The following is a 25,097-nucleotide window of genomic DNA, read 5'->3' as shown; positions in this document are numbered from 1 at the left end:
GTCCATGAGCCTGTCAGTGGTACCAGTAGCTGTTGGTCTTCATGAGGCATGGGTGCCAGATTGAGATGGTCTTGGTCCCGGCGATGCTGAAGATATCCGGTGAGATGGTGATTGCTTACAGCTATATCGAGGTTCACTAAGGGACTTCCCACTCTCTTCTTAGATGATTTGTGAGAAGGGTCCACAGCCTGTTTCTTCAACCCACATCCCTTAAATGTAGAAGGTTGTGGGGAAGACTCATGTCTACCAGGTGACTGGGGCCAGAGAGCTGCCTCGATGAAGATGATCTTCTGGTGGAGTTCTGTCTTTGCGAGATCTTGGCCGGAGTTGTTGGCAAAGACCACACTTCTGCTGTATGTGGCCTTTCCGGAGGCAGTGAATGCACTGAGAGTGCTTATCCACAACCGGGATCATCTCTTTACAGATGTGGCACTTTTTGAAGCCCCACAAACTGGGCATACCCTGTTGAGGGGAAGGGTCCCTGATGTGGGGAAAAAGATGGGAAGAAAATAAAGTCTCTTTTTCTTCTTTTTTTTTAAGGGTAAAATAAGAAAGGAGAAGAAAGAAAAAGCTACAGCTGTAACTAGGAGGCTAACTAACTATAAGTATGTAAACCAAGAGAACAATAGTCTTAATGGATTGCTAATGGCTCCATCTCTAGCCACGGGTGGTTGAGAAAGAACTGAGAGGGGTTAGCCAGTGTGCACTGACTAGCCTTGTGGCGCAGCATGAGGCGAGACAGCCCAACGGACACTGCTACCAAAGTTCTCCAATCAGCAGCGCAGGGACACAAGCACACCTACAGTGGAGCACCCATAGGGACACTACTCAAAGAAGAATATCTCTGAGAGGATTCACGTTTAAACACATCAATCATGTTCCCTTGACTGCAAGGCAGAAAACAGAACATATGAAACAAAGAGGGAATACAGATTTAGTAATGCAGTTTCACTATCTAATAAGACGCTGTTCATGCTATTGGAAAGATTTGTTGCACAAAAAGATAAAATAAAGCTTAAATGAACATTCTTGGAGAAGTTTGGGCTCTCTCTCAGCAACTCAAACTTGCTGGAATCTGTATGTGACTCAAAATGAAAGATGGCTTAGAGTTACTCAGTATGAGTTAGGGTGGCAGAATCTGGCCCTGAAGATTTTATTTAGTTTGTAGGTAACAAACACTGCTCCACAACAAATTAATGCCTGGATAATTTAAGACCTGTTCAGAACCACTCCTTCTTCATTCAAACAAATGGAAAGATGCTAATAGGACTCCTTCACACACCTCCAGATGTTGGAGCAGTTTCAAATACCTGCCTCTCTTTTTAAAAAAAAATTCAAACTGTTTGAGAAATGTTTCCTGTCTCTTTTTCAAGTATGTAATTTCCCCTCCTTCCCCACCAACTATAAATAAATAAATAAATCATACCTGTCTGAAGCCCAGGTAGGCAAAGTATAGTCCTTACAGAGTTACAGCTTTTTTATGGATAAATATTTCACAAATTTAATCTCTGTTATCTTGTGTCTTACAGATATAGAAATGGGAGCTTTGTATCATTGGAAAGGGAGATTCCCAGCTCCTCAATCAGATCCAGAACTTACCTTCACCCTGGGACATTCCCAAGAATGGAACTTTAATTGAGGTATACAAAACCTATTTCTGGTCATTTTTAGAGATATTTAAAACTCCTTGTAAACCCTTAACAGTCGAACTCATGGTTACCAAGATATCTGGCTTTACAGGGAAGAGATACAAAAATAGACTCAATAAAAAAATCTTAAAACTCTCTAAAATATTCCTAAAGTTTTAACATCATTCAGCTGGAATGACCTGCATAACTCATGCATGGCTTTATCACTCAAGAGCAATATGCCTAAGTATTTCATGTTGGTGAATGTCACCACAGTATCTTAGTATTGCCATAGCATCTGAGCACGAATTTCAAATTCACGCTGATAAAATCTTTTGCCACGTTACACCATACTATATTAATATCTATCCACACATACCATAATATTCTATACATGCACACATTTTATATATATTATTGATTTTCTTAATGGATTTCTATACATTAATTCTCTTTTAGCATGGCTTTTCGATATCTACTTACCACTCTAGAGTGAATTTCTTTGGCATACAAAGGGAATAAGAATTCTGACTCTCCTTCCAGTCGAAGTCCTTCTTTTGTAACATGTAAATGTCCCATCCCAGTCTGTGGAGAAGATGAAAGAGTAATGTGTGCTTTATTCTTACTGTAATTTTTATTTCCTTTTCATTTGTTAAGTTGGATCATTATAGAATTATATATTTTTTTCTGACTATGCTATTAATGAAGATAACTGCACTATAGGACTTAACAGTTTGGTTAGCACTTCAAAATTCTTCACTGACTTCCAGACAATTCGTCTTAGGACATGAGATATTTTTATAACCAGACATCCCAATACCTTTTATTAATAATGTCTTTTGAGGAAAAAAGAAAAAATGTGATGCAAGAAAGAAAGTTGTTAGTGTAATTGATTTTTGGATCTTGAGATACTTCATCAGCAAGAACAGGAAGATGCCTGGGTAGGAAGAAAAAAATCAACTAAATTCAAAAGTGAATATGTATTGCCCATGTTTACACATCTTTTGTGCTTACTTTCCAAGAACACGTGAACAATTTATTTTTGCATATACTAATACTCACATAGAACAAAACTTTAAGATCCTATGCTTGAGTATTTGCTCTGTTGTTGGTATATTTTATTTGGAATGTGACACTGCTTCACACACAACAGGGGGAGAGGCTTTGTGATTTTCTTTCATTTTTAATTCTTATTTTTAATTTCCAGATCTTCTTTTCTCTTCGGTCTCTCTGTGAACACTCCAGCTCTCAGCATCTCTCAGGATTCACATTTCCTTCTCTCTTTGCCAACTCCTTCAGTCATTTCCCCCCTTTTCCCCCATCTCTTAAGTCCTTCCTCATTCTCTGTCATTCCTTTCATCTCAGTTCTCAGCCAAATGAGTCCGTTGGTCCAGGTTCCTCAGTACCCAAGATTGATGGTGGTGGGAGGGATAACTCAGTGGTTTGAGCATTGGCCTGCTAAACCCAGCATTGTGAGCCCAATCCTTGAGGGGGCCATTTAGGGAACTGGGGTAAAAATCTGTTTGGGGATTGGTCCTGCTTTGAGCAGGGGGTTGGACCAGATGACCTCCTGAGGTCCCTTCCAACCCTGATATTCTATGATTCTATGATAACAATAGAGCTGAAGGGTCAAATGGTGGAAAGCTAAAAGTGATGGAAATAGCTCTCTCTCTCTCTACATGATGGTTTACCCTATGATAGGGCCTGAACACCATCATGAATATTCATGTTAAAGCCCAGCATTCCATGCCCAAATCTAATTTCCTCACCCACATAATAATGGGGTACACTTATCCTATAGATTAACATATTAATACATATTAATGGTATTTAACTCATTATCATACCCATCACTTCTTGCTTAAGCAGCTCTGCAGTTATTACTTTCATGTTCCTGCAGTTGCAATTTACCATTAGTTTTCAGCTCCTGCCATTAGCAAGCTATTCCTAGTTCCCAAAATCTGAGGGTAACCATTAGGCCATTTATCTATGCCAAAGGTTGCAGGCCTACTATACTTATGCTAACTTGCTTAAGCTAATGTCTTACAGGATATAGGCCAGTAGGTTCCTTGCATTACAGCTGAATATAATAAAGACTAAGCTAGCCATATGGGTTACAACAGAAAGTAGACATTAAAGGCAAGCAGTCTAGCAGATTCCATACATTCACCGTTTGAGAGCTCTGAGCCAATCAGAGATCTGGAGGGAAAGGTTATAAATACAGGAACTGGAGGCTCTGGACTCAGTGGCTGATTGACACTGGACAAAGATGTGTCTGCTATGTGGGCTGGGTCCCAATACCTGTATCACTTTGGATACGAGCTACAGATTCTCTGTCTTGCTAGAAACAAAGGAGACAATCAACTATTAGTTCAAGCACTGGGATTTGCTACTGGCTTCAAGGATCTTCTGAGGGAATATTTATATTGCAGTTACAGTGAGACTGCAGCTCATATAGACATACCCGACCTAGTTTTAATCTAGCTAGCTCAAGTACCAGAGCAATGAAGCCATGGGAGCACAGGCTTTAGCACAGGCTAGCTCCCCAAGTAATTACCCAGGGTTGTGGGCAGGCTTGCACAACCCATGCTGAAATCTGTGTTGTGGAGTCTTCACTGCTACCAGTACCCGAGCTAGATAGATTAGAGCTAGCTCAGGTATTTCTACACAACCTGAATCTGACCCTCTCACTGCAGAGTAGACAAACCCTCATGGTTTTGCTGAGGAGATTCTGAAGTGCTTGGAGGAGAACTGAGAGGCTGCCATCCTCCACAGTTTCTGGAGAATCCAGGTGACACACTCATTTTGAGGCCACATTACAGAGACTGAGAAATCAGCTCTGTGACAATATTAGAGGGGAATGTGTATGAGTGCACTAAGGTAAAAATAGGTATATATTCTGTTGAAACCTTGCACTGAAAAATATGTAAGAGCAACAAAGTGGAGAAGTCTGTATAAAGATACACTGTAAGCCAGTGATCCCCACTCACTGGCCAGTATGTCAATAAAGTCCTCACCAGTGGCAGTATTTCAGTCCTTTTCTTTAGCATAGGTTTATTGTCTCTCAAATCAAAACAGTTCACCTAATATCTAAATCGGGTGTGTTTCCTTTTCCCATAGCCACCTGCAGGTCTCTATAGCTCCTAATGTACCAAAACTTAGGCTTTACTACAGGAGACTCTCACTATAGGTCTCTCCTGTTTCCAGGCTCTCTCCTGACTGAACTGAGAGCATTCATTTACATCTCCCAGCAGCCCGTCATATGATTTGGTCTCCTGGCCCCATTCCTACATGGGTCTGATGATCATCTCCCTAAACATCTGTTCCTAAAGGGGCCACACCTCAGAACACCAGTAAGTTTACTGCTTAATAGTTTTGTTTAGGAAGTTATTGAAAAGTATTCCAAATAATGTTTGCAAATATTTGTGTATGTATTACATTTTTGTTCACTAATAAATTATATGGTATGCTCTCTCTGAGGATGATTTGCAGCTGTTACCAACACCTATATTCAGGGTTTGATGAGCCATATCTCTGAGGTTTATTCTATGTAATATTTCTCCCCCCCCCCTCCCCCGCCCGAAATGACTGAGACAGACAAAACTCTGGCCTGTGCTTCAGCAAAGAGTTAAGCTAGAGGTCCAGGAAAAAGGGGAGTGTAATTAGTCAAACAAAATAGTTCCTCATAAACCCTCCTTGTCTGTTACATTGCAAGAGATCAGGGTTACAGTACAAATGTGCTTATGGCAGAAGAATCAGTGCAATAAATAATTTCATTAATTGCTGTTAGTGTCCTCTGTGCTACTCAAAATAAACAGAAAGACATGATCAACATCCCAGGGGCTTTAGTTTCAAAGGCATGATTCTGATCCCACTAAAATCAATCATAAAAGTCTTGCCCTTGACTTAAGTGGAAGTAGGATCTGGTTATACATTAGATAATGCAGTTCCGTACAAACACATAATACACTAGTAGACTAGAAAAATCCCTAGATATTGCAGATGTCAGGGTTCTCTTGTAATGTTACACACTTATTTTATTGGGGTATATTTACAGGTTTCCCAGAAGAATAAATTTGAATGCTGTTTTAGGTAAAGATAGTAACAAATAAAAACTGAAATGAGATATGGCAAAGAAGATTTAAGGTATCAATATAGTGCATTGAAAGAAAATCAGACAAGTTGAAAGCAAGAAAATATTTAAAATAAATAAATCTGGGACTAAAAATGAAGATATGTAGAAAGAAATAACACTGGAATTAGCTAACTGTAAGACTGCAAAAGAATGAGAGAAATAAGGAAAATTCCAATATTATGAAATATTGAACAGCAAGGTACAAGTTCATGTTGGTCACAGATTGTGACTATTACTGCAGCAAGAAATAAGAGAGATGATTATAAAGCAAACTGAGGGCTGGTCTATACTTAGCCGCTAGTTCGGCAGCTGGAAATCGAACTTCCTGGTTCGATTTATCGCGTCTGGTCTGGACGCGATAAATCGAACCAGGAAGTGCTCGCCGTCGACTGCGGTACTCCAGCTATACGAGAGGAGTACCGCGCAGTCGACGGGGAGCCTGCCTGCCGCGTGTGGACCGCGTCTGAACCGCGGTAAGTTCGAAGTAAGGTATGTTGAATTCAGCTACGTTATTCACGTAGCTGAATTTGCGTACCTTACTTCGACTTGGGGGGTAAGTGTAGACCAAGCCTGAGTTATCAAGAGATATCCTCAGGCAGATAAAGAAAACAAACACTGATGGCAAGTCTGAAATTGTTGTTGCAATACTTCAACATGAGGGACCAGAGGCAATGAACTAACTTTGCTACAACAGTAATACAATGAGGACATACAATAAAATTATAAACTGTTCCTGAAAATCCTACTGCATAAGAAATTGACACAATAATGCAAGAATTCACGAGGCATTATTAACTGCACCTGGACTTAGCAATTATTTACCAAAATGCTCCTCATATGTGGAAACAATGTAATAAAATCTGCAGGTTTTCTAGAATAAGCCAGAACTATCTCATAACGCTTTATATACTATAAAGGTCTGTAGATGCAAAAATACAGGAAGCATTTATATGGAAAAACTAATTAAAAATACAATTTTACTTCTTCCTCATTTTCAAGTTTCATTTGAAGTTAACTCTTTATAATTTTAGGGAATATAAAATTTCTATTTATGTGTTTGGGGCAAGGTTTTCAAAAGTGACTGACCTATCCTAATTTGTGGCTGTTCAACTTGAGATACATTAAAACAACCTGATTTTCAAAATGTGGACGCTCAGCCCTTTCTGTAGTATTTTTTCACACAACGCACAGTCAACCTGTGGAACTCCTTGCCAGAAGATGTTGTGAAGGCCAAGACTATAACAGGGTTCAAAAAAGAACTAGATAAATTTGTGGAGGATAGGTCCATCAATGGCTACTAGCCGGGATGGGCAGCCTCTGTTTGCCAGAAACCGGGAATGGGTGAAAGGGGATGGATCACTTGATGATTATCTGTTCTGTTCATTCCCTCTGGGGCACCTGCATTGGCCACTGTCAGAAGACAGGATACTGGGCTAGATGGTCCTTTGGTCTGACCCAGTATGGCCATTCTTATGTAATCAGACCCCATTAAGGCTTCCAGGGTTGAGACCTAAAAATTAAAATACCGCAAATCATTTGTCAGTTTTCAATATCTTGGCATTGGTACATGCCTGGTTTAGAATCAGGGCACCTAGTATCCACCCCAGTCTTCCTTGTGTTTCTCTCCTAACTTATCTTTCATTATTGTAAGTACATGTCATGCACACTGTAGAGCTCATATGGCTTGTTTCTTGTTTCCCTGGTGATTTTCTAGTTTTAGTAAATCCCCATGATTTTTCAGAGTACAGATAATTGCACAACTTTTAATGAGACACGTTCTGTTGCTAAGATACTTTCATTTCATCCCTTTATTATCTGTTTATTTTAGAATTTGTTTTTAATAGAGTTGTATGAAATATTCATAATCGAATTTGGAATGCTTAAAATTTGAACATTTATTTGTTGCCAATTCAAAACTATGTATTCTCTTTATATCAATACTAAAATGGGATTATTTTTGTGAAAGTGGTCCCACTTTAAGCAAAATTATTTTCATTGTGAAAACATGAAATGTCACAGTTTTGAATAGTTTCTCAGCCAAATTGTAATTTTAGAAATATTTTAGGGGGTGAAAAATATCTGTGAAAAAGAATTATGAAAAATGTCTCACAGTTTTTTCTGCAATTGCACACAGCTGTAGTTTCTAATTTCAAACCACAGCCCACATCCTTCAAACAATATACAGTACTCACATTAGAAAAGTTATGCACTTGTGAAATCATTTGCAAGATTGGGTCCTGAGTCCCTCTAAAAGTTCACTACTTTCTGCTAGTGGTTTCACCACTAACTGGTGTCTTGCATAGTATAATATATATACACTTCATCAACATGTATTCAAAATCTGCTACATACAGTATCACTCCTTCATTTGTACACTGTCTGAGGGAATGTACGGAGGATACAATCACCTTTTCATCTGTTTTACGACCTGACCATTTCAAATAGCTCCAGGAGTTGATAATCCATTTGGCACAGGGTCTGGACCTGAAAACTTCAACTTTTAAGGAAAAGACACCACAGAAGTTCAACATCATTGAGTCCAAAGAGGGAGTAGGGGTGAGAGAGAGCGAGACAGAGACAGAGAGACAGACAGAGACTTCTCATTAATGATGGCCTACTGGTTCTTGCTAAGCGCTTCTGCTTCGTTCCACCCTGAATCCCAGAATCAAATAAGAAGATAGATCATTTTTATCTCCATGCCACCATGGAGATGCCAGTATTTTCTAACCCATCTTACTCCTGGCTTATTGATGATGATAGCAGCCAATGAAATTGAGTAGTTCCAGAGCACGTTAGACCTTCCTATTGAATAAGGACATCAAAAAATAGACCTTAGGTGAAAGAAAGCCTTCTCGGGTATCTATGTGGTGAATTACAACCTGTCATAGGAAAGTACCAATTTTATCTTGGGGATAAATATTCCTTCTAATCAGTTCATAGATTCATAGTTTCTATGGCCAAAAGGGACTATTATGATCATCTAGTATGACCTCCTGCGTAACACAGGCCATAGAACTTCACCAAAATAAATCCTAGAGCATATCTTTCAGAAAAACATCCAATCTTGATTTAAAAACTGTCAGTGATAGAGAATACATCTTGACCCTTGGTAAATTGTTCCAATGGTTAATTACTCTCACCATCAAAAATTCACATCTTATTTCCAGTCTGAATTTGTCTAGTTTCAACTTCCAGCCATTAGATCTTGTTATACCTTTCTCTGCTAGATTGAAGAGCCCATTTTTAAATATTTGTTCCCCATGTAGATACTTCTAGACTGTAATCAAGTCACCCCTTATAACCTTCTCTTTGTTAAGCTAAATAGATTGAGTTCTTGGAGGCTATCACTATAAGGCATGTTTTCTAACCCCTTAATCATTCTTGTTGCTCTTCTCTGAACCCCCTCCAATTTATCAATATCCTTCTTGAATTGTGGGCACCAGAAATGGACACAGGATTCTGGAAGCAGTCAGACCAATGCCAAATGCAGAGATAAAATAAACTTTCTACTTCTACTTGAGATTCTCCTGTTTATGTATCACAGGATCACATTACCTCTTTTGGCCACAGTGTTACTCTGGGAGCTCATATTCAGCTGATTATCCACCACGACCCTCAAATCTTTTACAGAGTCACTGCTTCCCAGGATGTTTTCCTGAGGTGCAGGAAAAACAAACAAACACACACAAACCACCAGCAAAGCTAGTGACTAAGGGGCATATAGTGGCCAAGCACATCCTTCAGGAACTTAGGATGCTTCAGGTGGTATCAGCTTCTTCCCTTAGATTGTGCTCCTTGCTAACAATGTTGGGCATTTTGGCTAAGTCTCAGACCCAAATGGAAGATCCTCTGTTTGAGGGAGAGGGTATTATCAGCCTAAAGATGGATAAGATTCTTGAGGAAGTGAAGATTCTTAATCTATTGTTGATCTCTGGGACTCCTTCAACCAGACCAGACAAGGGAGGCCCCCCTTGACCTCTTCCTTCCAGAATCACAGACTTAACCTCAGTTGTCCAGCTTCAATTTCAGAAGAGGTAGCCGTAACACCAGAAGAAGAAAGGCACTGGAAAACATCTTAGATCAGTTTCATCTTCTGCCACTCATTTGTCTTCTTTAGCAGCAAGACCAAAAATCCGACATGTTACCTGACAACCTAGCACCAGTTTTACCTTCTGCTTTCCTCTCATCCCTCCTCCTTTTGGGAATCATTCTGACAGTTTCTTTGATGCTTTGGGTAGAATTACTATGGAGTCTAGCTACAATGATCATCCGGTTTGAATATGTGATCCAATTCCATTCTATGCTACCTCTCAGCCCTTGCCCTTGCCCACACATTCCTTTTCAGGCATCCTCTTTATGAGAAAGTATTCAAAGCAAAGGTAGACTCCCTGAGAAAGATGAGGACTACATAAATAGTGCCTCTGCATATCTAATAGAAAGGCTTCTAAGCATGGTTCTTCTTCATACTGAGAAAAAGACAGCCTTCATGCCATCATAGACCTACAAAAATTGATTAGTTATTAGCTTAATCAGAAAATCAAGTTCCGCATTCTAACACTGCCTTACATCGTTCTTACTCTTTCCTTTCAGGGCTGGTCTTAATTTAAACGTTCATATATCTAAGACCATCTCACAGAAAACATTTCATTTTGTGACAGACCTGGACACTGTCAGACCAAAACACTGCACTGCATAATTGCATAAGGAATGCTCAGTTTCTGCCTCCTGATAAGCCCTTATCTAGATGCTCCTCATCAATGTAGTAAGGGGTACAAGTGTCAGTTCACCATGATGACCATGACAATATTTTTACTTTATTACATGGTCTTTGTTTATGCACCTTCTAAGCATGGGTCAAGCACATCTCCATATATCCCTCTACACAATGGAGGCTCAACTTCTAAGCATGCATCTCTCAGCAAAGAACTGCATGGAAAAAAACCCCTTATTTTTACCCTTTTGGGGGAGATCAAGTACTCAAAAATCAGGAAAATCCAAATGTAAAGTTTGTTCTACTAATTAGATCTAGTTCTATAATTGTTGTCTTTTTTACCTTATTAAATGTTAATCTGAACATATTAGCCTTTACCATTAGTGTATAGTATACCATAAAATATACATATGTGCAATGTGGTCAGTCTACTGTCACTTCAGTTTCAATTTGTAGCATTTCTGGCCTACGGTGTTTTATTATTACAACATTAAGATAGGAAAACCATTCATTTTTACATTTAATTTCTAGTATTTATTTTTATTTTACTTGATTTTAAATGTGAGAGCTAAGCATTTTGATAAACAAACTGAAAGCATATCTAGCTTCATTGTATTTTTGTATGTACCTTTATTTCTTCTGCCGAAAAGCAGTTTTGTAAGTTCTTAGAATAATGCCCATCTTGAATAAAAACTAATATCCTTATGTCTCAAACAGGAGGATTTTCTCTAGCATTGTAAGAAGACCTTGTAAAAACTATGCTAAATCAGGGCAAAGGGCTTTTTCCACAATAGTAACAGTAGGTTCTATACTGAAAAAATATATCTAAAAAAAAAAAAGGTTAAAAAAGGTATAGATAAGAAAACCAGTAAGATAATTCACTGAATAGCTGTGACAGGCAGTCAACTCAAATGAAACGGGTTCCTCTTCAGCAGCTATAACAAAATTAGGAAAACGAGTGGCAAGGCATTTATTATTAGAAAGCCGGGGAAAAGGGTTTTGTGTGTGCTACCCCATCCCTGAATATTTCAAAATATCCAAATATTGACAGTCTGCACATAATTACTGAAAAAAATTGACAATGAAACTAACTACAGTGTAGTCAAGATGTAGCAGAATGACCATCCAGGGAGCCTCTGTTCTTATACATTTATATCTTGCTTTTAAGTCAAATCCATGGAAAGGCTAAAGCAAGTTTAGACTGAGACATCTATTGTTGTGTCCCAAAGGTACCTTAGTTAATGACTTTATAGATCCAGCTCTTTATGCAGTATTTCTTGTTGCGATTACTATTTTAGGAACTTGCTTGGCAAACAGAAGTGCACTGTTTCATTGAGAAAATAGGACTGTGGGTAGAGTCTGTTAATAAGCAATCAGCAAAAACAGGATTGGTAATGAATCTGATGAGAGCTTGTGTTTGACTCACAATATCTATTTTAGAGCTAAGTATGTGCATGGTGTTTTAACATTGCTGATGCCTCATCTCAGGGTATGTCTACACTACGAAATTAGGTTGAATTTATAGAAGTCGTTTTTTCAGAAATCATTTTTATACAGTCGATTGTGTGTGTCCCCACACAAACTGCTCTAAGTGAATTAAGTCAGCGGACTGCGTCCACAGTACCGAGGCTAGTGTTGACTTCTGGAGCGTTGCACTGTGGGTAGCTATCCCACAGTTCCCGCAGTCTCCGCCGCCCATTGGAATTCTGGGTTGAGATCCCAATGCTTGGTGGGGCAAAAACAGTGTCATGGGTGATTCTGAGTACATGTCGTCAGGCCCCCACTCCCTCCCAACCTCCCTCCCTCCGTGAAAGCAACGGCAGACAATCGTTTCGCGCCTTTTTTCAGCCCAGATGCCATAGCACTGGTATCATGGAGCCCGCTCAGATCACCGCGGCAATTATAAGCAATATAACCAGCACACACATTATCCTGGAGTATATGCAGAACCAGAACCTGCCAAAGCAAAACCAGGCGAGGAGGCAACGGCAGCGCGGTGATGAGAGTGATGAGGAAATAGACATGGACATAGACTTCTCACAAAGTATGGGCCCCGGCAATGTGCACATCATGGTGTTAATGGGGCAGGTTCATGCCATGGAACGCCGATTCTGGGCCCGGGAAACAAGCACATACTGATGGGAACGCATAGTGTTGCAGGTCTAGGATGATTCCCAGTGGCTACGAAACTTTTGCATGCGTAAGGGCTCTTTCATGGAACTTTGTGACTTGCTTTCCCCTGCCCTGAAGCACCAGAATACCAAGATGATAGCAGCCCACACAGTTGAGAAGTGAGTGGCGATAGCCCTGTGGAAGCTTGCAACACCAGACAGCTACCGGTCAGTCGGGCATCAATTTGGAGTGGGCAAATCTACAGTAGGGGCTGCTGTGATCCAAGTAGCCAATGCAATCAAAGAGCTGCTGATATCAAGGGTAATGACTCTGGGAAATGTGCAGGTCATAGTGGATGGCTTTGCTGCAATGGGATTCCCAAACTGTGGTGGGGCGATAGACGGAACCCATATCCCTATCTTGGTACTGGAGCACCAAGCCAGTGAGAACATAAACCGAAAGGGGTACTTTTCAATGCTGCTGCAAGCACTGGTGGATCACAAGGGACGTTTCACCAACATCAACATGGGATGGCCGGGAAAGGTACATGACGCTCGCATCTTCAGGAACTCTGGTCTGTTTCAAAAGCTGCAGGAAGGAACGTTCTTCCCAGACCAGAAAATAACCGTTGGGGATGTTGAAATGCCTATAGTTATCCTTGGGGACCCAGCCTACCCCTTAATGCCATGGCTCATGAAGCCATACACAGGCAGTCTGGACAGTAGTCAGGACCTGTTCAACTATAGGCTGAGCAAGTGCAGAATGGTGGTAGAATGTGCATTTGGACGTTTAAAAGCACGCTGGCGCAGTTTACTGACTCGGATGGACCTCAGCGAAACCAATATTCCCATTGTTATTTCTGCTTGCTGTGCGCTCCACAATATCTGTGAGAGTAAGGGGGAGACATTTATGGTGGGGTGGGAGGTTGAGGCAAATCGCCTGGCTGCTGATTACGCGCAGCCAGACACCAGGGTGGTTAGAAGAGCACAGCAGGGCGCGGTGTGCATCAGAGAAGCTTTGAAAACCAGTTTCATGACTGGCCAGGCTACGGTGTGAAAGTTCTGTTTGTTTCTCCTTGATGAACCCCCCGCCCCCCACCCCGTTCACTCTACTTCCCTGTAAGCTAGCCACCCTCCCATCCCCCCTTTGATCACCGCTTGCAGAGGCAATAAAGTCATTGTTACTTCACATTCATGCATTTTTTATTAATTCATCACACAAATAGGGGGATAACTGCCAAGGTAGCCCAGGAGGGGTGGGGGAGTAGGGAAGCGCCAGGTGGGGTGCGGGAGGAGGGAAGGACAAGGCCACACTGCACTTTAAAACTTTAAAACTTATTGAAGCCCAGCCTTCTGTTGCTTGGGCAATCCTCTGGGGTGGAGTGGCTGGGTGGCCGGAGACCCCTCCACCGCGTTCTTGGGCGTCTGGCAGGTGAGGAGGCTATGGAACATGGGGAGGAGGGCTGTTGGTTACACAGAGGCTGTAGCGGTGGTCTGTGCTCCTGCTGACTTTCCTGCAGCTCAACCATACGCTGGAGCATATCAGTTTGATGCTCCAGCAGTCGGAGCATTGACTCTTGCTTTCTGTCAGCAATCTGACACCACCGATCCTCTTCAGCCCGCCACTTACTCTCTTCAGCCCGCGATTCAGCCCGCCACCTCTCCTTGCGTTCATATTGTGCTGTCCTGCACTCTGACATTGTCTGCCTCCACGCATTCTGCTGTGCTCTGTCAGTGTGGGAGGACATCTGTAGCTCCCAGGGCCAGCGCAACCCATTAGGCAACCTAGGTGGTCGCCTAGTGCGCTAACATCTGGGGGGCGGCGACCGCGGCAGTCGGATCTTCGGCCTCCCCAGTCATCGGCGGTATTTCGGGGGTGGGACCTTCTGCCGCCTCTGTTGGGGGCGGCATTTCGGGGGCGGGACCAATGTCGAATAAAGGGGAACGATCACGTTCCTCGATCTGTTGGCAATGCCCCTACTTATACAGCCCCAAATGCTGTTAGCCTTCTTGGCAACAAGAGCACACTGTTGACTCATATCCAGCTTTTCGTCCACTGTGACCCCTAGGTCCTTTTCTGCAGAACTGCTACCTAGCCATTCGGTCCCTAGTCTGTAGCAGTGCATGGGATTCTTCCGTCCTAAGTGCAGGACTCTGCACTTGTCCTTGTTGAACCTCATCAGGTTTTTTTTGGCCCAATCCTCTAATTTGTCTAGGTCCCTCTGTATCCGATCCCTACCCTCTAGTGTATCTACCACGCCTCCCAGTTTAGTGTCATCTGCAAACTTGCTGAGAGTGCAGTCCACACCATCCTCCAGATCATTAATAAAGATAGTAAACAAAACTGGCCCCAGGACCGACCCTTGGGGCACTTCGCTTGAAACCAGCTGCCAACTAGACATGGAGCCATTGATCACTACCCGTTGAGCCCGACGATCTAGCCAGCTTTCTGTCCACCTTACAGTCCATTCATCCAGCCCATACTTCTTTAACTTGGCGGCAAGAATACTGTGGGAGACCGTATCAAAAGCTTTGCTAAAGTCAAGGAATAAAGTTTGCGGGTTAGCATGCAGCACAAACCCAAATAACCTCCCCCCCACACACGCAATTCTCTGGGATGATCACTTCACCCCTCCCCCACCGCGTGGCTAACAGCGGGGAACATTTCTGTTCAGTCGCACAGCCAAACAGCCGAGCAGGAATGGGCACCTCTGAATGTCCCCTTAATAAAAGCACCCTATTTCAACCAGGTGACCATGAATGATATCACTCTCCTGAGGATAACACAGAGAGATAAGGAATGGATGTTGTCTGAATGCCAGCAAACACCGGGACCATAGGCTGCCATGCTTTGTTATACAATGATTCCAGACTCCGTGCTACTAGCCTGGCGTGGTAAAGTGTCCTACCATGGCGGACGGAATAAGGCAGCCCTCCCCAGAAACCTTTTGCAAAGGCTTTGGGAGTACATCCAGGAGAGCTTTATGGAGATGTCCTTGGAGGATTTCCGCTCCATCCCCATACACATTAACAGACTTTTCCAGTAGCTGTATTGGCCACGAATGTCAGGGCAAATTAATCATTAAACACGCTTTCTTTTAAACCATGTCTAATATTTACAAAGGTACACTCATCAGCGGTCCCTTGTCTGCCCTCAGAGTCCGGGAGCACGCCTTGGGTGGGTTCGGGGGTTACTGGCTCCAGGTCCAGGGTGAAAAACGTATCCTGGCTGTTGGGGAAACCGGTTTCTCTGCTTCCTTGCTGTGAGCTATCTTCAAGCTCTTCATCATCATCTTCCTCATCCCCAAAACCGCTTCCGTGTTGCGTGATTCTCCATTGTTGGAGTCAAAGCACAGGGTTGGGGTAGTGGTGGCTGCACCCCTAGCATGGCATGCAGCTCAGCGTAGAAGCGGCATGTCTGCGGCTCTGACCCGGACCTTCCGTCTGCCTCTCTGGTTTTGTGGTAGGCTTGCCTTAGCTCCTTAATTTTCACGCAGCACTGCTGTGCGTCCTTGTTATGGCCTCTGTCCTTCATGCCCCTTGAGACTTTTTCTAATGTTTTGGCATTTCGTTTACTGCAACGGAGTTCAGCTAGCATGGATTCGTCTCCCCATATGGCGAACAGATCCCGTACCTCCCGTTCGGTCCATGCTGGAGCTCTTTTGCGATCCTGGGACTCCATCATGGTCACCTCTGCTGATGAGATCTGCACTCACCTGCACCTTGCCACGCTGGCCAAACAGGAAATGAGATTCAAAAGTTCGCGGGCCTTTTCCTGTCTACCTGGTCAGTGCATCTGAGTTGAGAACGCTGTCCAGAGCGGTCACAATGGAGCACTCTGGGATAGCTCCCGGAGGCCAATACCATCGAATTCCGTCCACACTACTCCAAATTCGAGCCGGCAATGCCAATTTCAGCGCTAATCCCCTCGTTGGAGGTGGAGTAAAGAAATCGATTTAAAGAGCCCTTTAAGTCGAAAAAAAGGGCTTCGTTGTGTGGACGGGTCCAGGCTTAAATCGAGGTAACGCTGCTAAATTCGACCTAAAATCGTAGTGTAGACCAGGCCTCAGTTTCTGTTGCAAGTATTCTATTTCCTGGCCTCAGACAGACAAGTTTATCTGATTCTTGTTCTTAAGAGACAACAGAATTTTGTCAGTTGAAGATATTGGCTATGTTAGAGTACTCAGCAGCACTAAGTACTCCTAAAGGTGAGAGGTTTATTTGATATCTACTGGCTTGGAAACTAATCTTACCCTAGCCATAAAATGGTTACACATGACATAAATTACACTCACCGGGGCTTGGTTAGAATGAATATAATTAATATTCCACGCTCTAGAAAACTAAAAGGCTAGTTTGAATGCCACAGTTCTGTAAGTCCGTGACTACTGAAAGCTAGTCCAGGCATGGAGACTCAGTGCAAGATTCACTTTTGCCAGATTTTTCAACCTGCTGAGGTTTGCTTATCTTAGATGAGAATAATATTTAAGATGCAGATGTACAAGATATACTTAGGTCCTGTCATATTCAATTCTTAAACAGGAGGGAGGGATTTATTGAAGAAAACAGCTATAACTATAGTTAAAAAACTTGGCTTCCAACACAGCTCGAGTTTTAGCTTTGTTTTCCTTGTTCAAAAAGGACCACATATTTTCTGGAGCTCTATACACCACATAGGATACATCTACACTTGAGCTAGATGTTATTTTCAGCTTGGGTAGATGTATGTGCACTAGCTTTGATCAAGCTAGCATGCCAAAAATATAACTGTAACAATGGTGGCACAGACGGCATGATGGGCTAGCCATCTGAGTGCATACCTTGGGTCACAGGCAGAACTTGTACCTGGGGCAGCTAGCCCATCCCCTTACTTCTGCCACTGCAGCTACACTTCTATTTTTAGCACGCTAGCTCCATCTTGAGTTTACATGTACCCAGAGACACATCTAATGGCTGGATAATACAGTGCAAGTAAAAATATCATTATACCTGACAGATTTTATTTGATTGATCTAATTAACTAATACAGCATACAGTCCACTTGTTCAGGAGCTGGATTTTTTAAAGGGTTGGATAATTTTATTTCCATTAACATTTGCAACTATGCAAACTAAAATAAAAACAAAGGTAATTAAATCTCATGCTTTAGGGTATAAGATAATTGCCTGCAAGAGTTATTGTCAAAAAGGATTTTCCTGTGAACAATACTACACAGTTGGCTCTTTCATGATCCCCTCTGAGGAAAAAACAGTTATCTACCTTTTATAACTGTTGTTCTTTGAGGTGTGTTGCTCATGTCCATTCCAAGTAGGTGTGTGCATACCACGTGCACAGTTTATGGAAGGTTTCCCCCCTAGCGATATCCTTTGGGTCGTTCAGGCACCCCCTGGAGTCGGGCCATCATGCCACTGCATATATAGCCCTGCCGACCTGCCACCTCTTCAGTTCCTTCTTGCTGGCTGGCACCGACAGAGGGATAGGCGGGTGAGTTTTGGAATGGACTTGAGTAACACATTTAAAAGAACAACTGTTACGAAAAGTAGGTAACCGTTTTTTCTTCTTTGAGTGCTTACTCATGTCGATTCCAAGTAAGTGACTCCCAAGCATTTCCTAGGAGAGGAATGGGAGTTCATTTGTGGATTGTAGCACCACTCTGCCAAATGCAGGATCATCCCTGGCCTGCTGTGTGATAGCATAGCGTGAGATGAAAGTGTGAACTAATGACCATGTTGTGGTCCTGCAGATCTCCTGTATGGGAATCTGCGCCAGGAATGCTGCTGAGGACGCTTGTGCCCTTGTGGAGTGCACTGTCAGTGAGGGGGCTGGCACCTTTGCCAAGTCATAGCATATATGAATGCAGGAGGTGATCCACAAAGAAATTCTTTGAGAAGACACCAGAAGACCCTTCATCCTATCTGCTACTGCAACAAACATCTAGTTCAATTTCCAAAATGGCTTCATCCATTTGATATAAAAAGCCAATGCCCACCGAATGTCCATTTGTTACCATGGCCCTTTTGTGGTTAGGTATCACATTTGTTATTTCTGTCCTAACTGGTTACTTCAGTTCTTTCCAAGTTCCAAGTTGTGGTATACCTGTTAAGTTTAAAAGGGTATGAACTTAGGAAAGCCTCTATGCCAACCTGCTTTAACGCATCCTCTACGTTAAAGGTCGCAGCCATACATGGATCTTATGCTTTAGCTCATCACCATCTGTCTTAGGGTTGCCAACTTTCTAATCCCACAAAACCGAACACCCTAGTTCTGCCCCTTCCCCAAGGCCACGCCCCCTACCCCGTCCCTTCCCCGAGGTCCTGACCCCCGCTCACTACATTCCCCCTCCCTCGGTGGCTCCCTCTCCCCCACTCTCATTCACTTTCACTGGGCTGAGGCAGGGGGTTGGGATATGGGAGGGGGTGTGGGGTCTGGGGTGGGGACAGAAATGAGGGGTTCAGGGTGTGGGAGGGGGCTCCAGGCTGGGTAGGGGGTTGGGGTGCAGGAGGAGGTGAGGGCTCTGGCCAAGGGTGTAGGCTCTGGGGTGGGGCTGTGGATGAGGGGTTCAGGGTGTGGGAGGGGGCTCTGGGCTGGGGCAGGGGGTTGGGGTGCAGGGGGTGTGAGGGCTCCATCTGGGGGTGCAGGCTCTGGGGTGGGGCCGGGGATGAAAGGTTTGGGGTGCAGGAGGAGGCTCCAGGCTGGGACAGACTTTGGTACCAAAGACTTTGGACCCCGAAGAGGATTCTTCATCTGGAGACCATGGCAATGCAGTACCTGCTTCAGCCACTGGGCAGTGCCGAGAGACTGAGGACTGGTGTCAGGACAGTGACCGGTGCATCAGTACCATGGAGGGCTTGCCTCTGGACAGTGCCACAGTGGTTGGTACCGGGAAGGAGCTTGCCGGACCTTGTTCCCTTCTGTCTCCGGTCACCTTGGCTGGAGGGGGTCCTTGAGGGGTTAGCGGTATTGGGAGGGACAGCAGTTCTTTCACAATCTGAAAGGCCTCCGGGAGAAAAGGGATGAACAAACGCCTGGCCCAAAGGCTGCTCCAGGCAGTTGGTGGAGGGTCCCATTCTGGACTTGGCGCTCTGGGCGGAGTCTGCAGCACCATCAGTGGCTCAGGGGAAGATGAGTGGCCCAATGTATGTCTCACTACATCAGTCTGTCTCCGCCTTTCTCTCTTTGTCACTGGAGAATGACCTCTCTTGATGCACTGTTTCTTACGTTTCTTCCTTGGCACTGGGGATGGAGAATGGTGCTGGGAAGAATGCGGTGCCAGGGGAGGGCTCCACATGGGGGCCAAAATACTAAGCTCTGATTCAGAGCGGTTCAGCTCCTAGACTGGTCTGAGGGCTGCCTCCATGAGAATGGCCTTCAGCCGAATGTCCCTGTCCTTTCTGGTATGAGGTTTGAAGTCCCTGCAGATCTGGCACTTCTCTTTGACGTTAGACTCCCCCAGACACTTTGGACAGCTAACGTGTGTGTCACTTACTGGTATCAGCTTACCGCAAGAGGTACACGGCTTATAGCCCGGGGACCGGGACTTGCCTTAACAACAGGAACAACTATTTACACTACTATATACACTAACTCTAACTAAGAACTATATACATTAACTATGATAACTATACAGAATATGAACAGAGAAAGTTCAACCACTGGGAAAGAAACCTTGCCACAGCAAGAGGGGTCATTACAGCAACCATCAAAGGCAGTAAGAAGGAACTGAGAGGGTGTGGAGCACCAGAGAGCACTAGAGCAGGCCCTATGGATACCACTGAGGGAAAAATCTCCGGCAACTGTGAATGCAGTGCACACACCCCTAGCAAGCAGGGGACATGAGCAAGCATTTGAAGAAGAACTTGTAGTTTAGCTTGCTCATTTTGGGGGAAAATAAGACTGCATATGGAGCAGCACACCCCAATCCTTTAATAGTGAATTGCAAAAAGATCTCCAGAGTTTAATAAGGGGGGTTTGAAAAAAAGGAATGCAACAGGAGCAGCGGAAGCGCCCTAAAAGTGAGGGGGCCAGAGGCACCCAGAACATGGCCCTGCCCCCACACTGCCTCTTCTCCCCAAGTCCCCACCCTCATGCCACACATTCTACCTGAGGTTCCGCCCTTGCACCGCCCCTTTCCCTGCTCCCCGACCCTCACACTGCCCCTTCTCCCAAGCCCCCACCCCTGCACCACCTCTTCCCTCCAAGACCCTGCCCCCACTCGCTCCTCTCTGCCCCCTCCTCTGTTGTTCACCCTTACAGCCCGTAAAAAGTGGGGGAGGGAGCTAGGGCCCGCTGGCCCCCCTGTTCTGGTGCCCCTGGAATGCAATAATAGGTAGGTGGCTAGGCAGGGACATAGCTAGGCCACTGCTTAGCTGGACATTTCAGGTACACAGGTCCTGCAATATAGAACTGGAGAGAACCCTTACAGTTCCATCCTGAGGCATTTGCAGCTTTCCTTGTGGATAAGCAGGAAGAGACCAGGGTTCCTGCACAGAGAATGCCTGAAAGGGGAGGGAGTTTTTGCCAATTTTTATGTTCCATGTCCCCTAGGAAAGGAGCCACCCATTGGCCACACAGGGGAGCCACACATGTGGTGCCAAGACACGGGAAAATAAGTGGAGAAGGGGTGACCTTTACTGTGAACTTGAGCCACACACACAAAATGTTAGCCACTTACATTCACTGTGATTCACGATGTGCAGTCACCAAAGTGCACATCTTCCAAATGCATTGCATAATAGTTTAAAAAATTAAACATGATCTAAGACCTTCTGTACCTGTAGTACACATGAAAAAAAACTGTGCTGAAAAGAATTTATGTGGGGGAAGAAGCTTGACAGGAATCCAATCATAATAACTATGCTGAGTAAGAGGCACTTAAAATTCACCTGCTTATAGTAAAAGAAAGAAGAGTATAGACATAGCTCCATGAAGATAAAATGCCCCTTCATTTAGTGACTGGCATAATAAAGATAGATGATAGAAATGTTAACATAATACTCTTTACAGACTGGCAGGGGCAGAACAGTAGGAATTTACTGTTATTGTTTTCCTTGTAATAAGTCTATTCAAATCAACTATGCATCACAGACTGCATGGTAGGATCAAATTAACTTAGCTTTGATATTCATTGAAGCATTTTATTGTATTCTGACTCAAGTTTCCTCTTGCGGACTTAACCTAAGTTACACTCTAAACTACTATTTAAAAATTACATGATAATAATATACATATTGTAGTGAAAAGTTATTACATTTCTTCTTGAGCGATGTAGTTGCTTAACCTAAAGCATAAAGTAGTTTCAAATACTTTGAGCTTTAATTTATTAATTTGCTAAATCAATTTCTAAATCTTAAATAGTGGGGAGATAGGTGATTAAAAAATCAGAGTTTGAGTGCAGATAGGAAGAGAAGCTGAATTAGTGAGAACAACATTTGAACACTAAAGAATTCTCGGGGTATAAATGAAACTAGAGAAATCACACTTTGTAAATGACAGAAAAAACACAGTGAGGCAAGAGCAAATAAAATCTCTCACAGAACTGTTTGAATTAACTGTAAATGTAAGGTCATCAACATAAACATCATTTAAAATGATGACTTAAAAATTATAGAGGGATGAATGTTGTAAAAGATGACTATTCTATATGTATTTCCAACAGAATGAGAAATTCTAATTAATGAGGTAAGAAAAAGACAAGGTTATTACATAAGAAGAAACTGGCATACATATGAAATAGGTGAGGTCATAAGGCAAACAAAGGAGGAGAATATGATTAGTAAAGACTAGAAAGAGAATGGAAAATTAATGAGGCCACTTACTGGAGAAAACCACATCACTTTAAGAATCCAAATTGTCAAAGCAAAATTCACAATTAGGACGATAAGCAGGAGGAGGACAAACAGGTAGAGGCAACGCTTTCTCCAGCCATAAATGCCAATGTTGTAGACATATTGGTTTTCTGGCCTCTCTAGGCTGGTGCCTTGTGTTGTTGTGGTGTATTGTTCACGTACCATTTGCTACAGAAGGGGGGGAAAAGAGTTTTGTTAACTATGTAAATTAATTTCTTTTAAAAAATTCTGTAAGAGAAAAACAAAATCAAATGTCTATCACTTTAAGTGATATCATTATTAGGCTCCAATTTACTGCATGATAACATAGAATAGAAACATTTTCCCTTCTTTTTCATAATATTTGAACAAAAAAATCCCACCTGAAAATATAACACTAGTCATGTCATAATCTGCAACTCACATAGCAATAACTGTATTGTATAATGATATTGTAAACTATGCTGAAGATATGGTCGAGATAAAACATAAAATTTTTATGGATTTTTTAAAATTCCAAGAGGTACTATATATTATTTTCTGTTTTAAATACCAATTCTATCACAACATATATTCCAATATTTTCTATATGCAGTAACTATTACAACTAGCTTGTTGTAGTACTAAACTGTGTATCATTGGAATGCCAAAGTTTGTTAGGTTTCATGACCTGTATATGTAGAAGGAAAAGAGGTTTTAAAACTGCAAAGGAAAAACATGCTTGCTCAACCCTTTATCACAATAAATATTTAAAGATGTTCTACTAATAGAAACATACAGTAGTAACCAGGGTTAAACATCTTCAGTCACACTACATTATAGTTTTCAAAGAAGCACTTACTAAAACTTAAAGGCAATTAGTTACTTACCAAAATACTTTCCCTTAAAACATGAAGACTGTCACTACTTTACACCTTGAAAGTATGGAAAGTTTACATTTGAGCCAAGAGAATAAAAACCCAACAGCTGAAGCTGTTTATCAAAAACCAACAATGTGTACTATCTGTCTCAGCTCCACTGATATAAAGGGGGGGAACCCCCAAAACCCTAATGTGCAAAAGTAAACAGATTTTGTAAATTCAAGTATCTCCTATAAACCAGGTAAGCCCGCTGGGCTCTTACATAAGAAAACATGTCCATTTTCTCACAGTATTATATTCCCAAATGAGAGTTCCTTCAGATTGGATTCTCATGAGGTTTCTTATCAATTTTGAATTTACTCCTGGGAATTAGATCACTATGGTCAGCACAAAGAATTTAAAAAATGTGATTAAATTACATCCTTGCCCAACTGCTGAATTACTCTAACTCATTAGGGAAGCTCTTTCCAAGTCTCCTACAGAGCCATGCTCTGTCTGTGACAAGTAAGTGGTTCACAGTTCTGATGCTCTGCTTTAGGAATATCTATCTTTTGTGATCTGTAGCTTTCTACCAAACCCCGAGTCAAAGAAAATAGTCTAGGTTTACAATTAAACAGAAGCTTATGTATTATTGTACGCCTAACTTCCTTGCATAATTATAATGTTCATCCCCTTTCTATATCTCTTCTTTCATATTTAAAAAAACCTATAATTCATAAAACATTGCAAAGGCTATGTTTTATTCCATACTCAAATAAAAACTGGTGTAACAACTTGTGTGTTTGACCACTCCCGACATTTTCTTGCTACAGCAGCGATGTAATAATATTGCCATTGATTTGTTGTTATCAATCGAGCTAACCTCATAATGTTGGCAGACAAATCTTTTTACTTCCTGAAAATGCTCAAGCTGGTATAAAGAAGCTGGTAAAGTATAGGTAGGAGCTGAAGAGAAACAGTCAAATGAAAAAAAGAGTCCCATTTAATTAGATCGCATGAAGGCAGGCAACTAAATACAGTACACCCTCGCTATAGCGCCCTTCATAATAATGAACCTTTGGCTATGATGAACCCAGTCCCTGGATCGCGCCTCGAGCCCCACTGCTGCGGCGGGGGCAGACAGCTCTTCCAGCCCCGCAGCTGCTTTGGGGGGTGACAGCTCCTCCACCTCTATGGCTGCGATGGGAGCTGACACCTCCTCCTGACAGCTCCTACAGCCCCGCTGCTGCGGTGGGTACTGTACTGATAAATTGTATAAGTTTTTGTATACAAATGCTAGAAGTCTAAATACTAAGATGGGTGAATTTGAGTGCCTGGTATGAAATGAGGATATTGATATAATAGGCATCCCAGAAAGTTGGTGGAACAATGATAATCAATGGGACATGGTAATACCAAGGTAAAAAATATATAGGAATGACAAGAGCAGGTCATGCTGGTGGAGGAGTGGCACTATATGTCAAAGAAAGCATAGAGTTAAATATAGGAAAAATCTTTAATGAATCAAATTGTGCCACAGTTTGAAATTCCATGCTTGAATAATAAGAGTACAGCAGTAGGAATACACTACCAACCACCTGACCAGGATGAGGATGGTGATCGTGATTATGAAATTCTCAGGGAGATTAGAGAAGTTGTAAAAATAGAAAATTCAATCATAATGGGGATTTCAACTATCCCCATATTGACTAGGTACATGTCAGGTCAGGACAGGATGCAGAAATGAAATTTCTAGACACTATTAATGATTGCTTCTTGGAGCATCTAGTTCTGCAACCCACAAGGAGAGAGGCAAATCTTGATTTAGTCCTAATTGGAACACAGGATC

General features: G+C 42.5%; 1 protein-coding gene across 1 annotated transcript in view; it reads right to left on the bottom strand.

The window, feature by feature from the left end:
• LOC112112897 (gamma-sarcoglycan) overlaps positions 1–22,595 on the bottom strand; it is a 117,698-nt gene extending 95,103 nt beyond the window's left edge. Inside the window, exons 1-2 of the mRNA XM_026653424.1 lie at positions 22,401–22,595; positions 2,112–2,213 (exon numbers count right to left, since the gene is read on the bottom strand). Of these exons, the coding sequence (XP_026509209.1) occupies positions 2,112–2,213; positions 22,401–22,595 (297 nt within the window). The remainder of the gene's footprint in view (positions 1–2,111; positions 2,214–22,400) is intronic.
• Between the last annotated feature and the right edge of the window lie 2,502 nt (positions 22,596–25,097).

Source organism: Terrapene carolina, unplaced genomic scaffold, assembly GCF_002925995.2.
Source record: "Terrapene carolina triunguis isolate 2854851 unplaced genomic scaffold, T_m_triunguis-2.0 Scaffold139, whole genome shotgun sequence".
Lineage (NCBI taxonomy): Eukaryota > Metazoa > Chordata > Testudines > Emydidae > Terrapene > Terrapene triunguis.
This window is presented reverse-complemented; position numbering and strand designations above follow the sequence as displayed.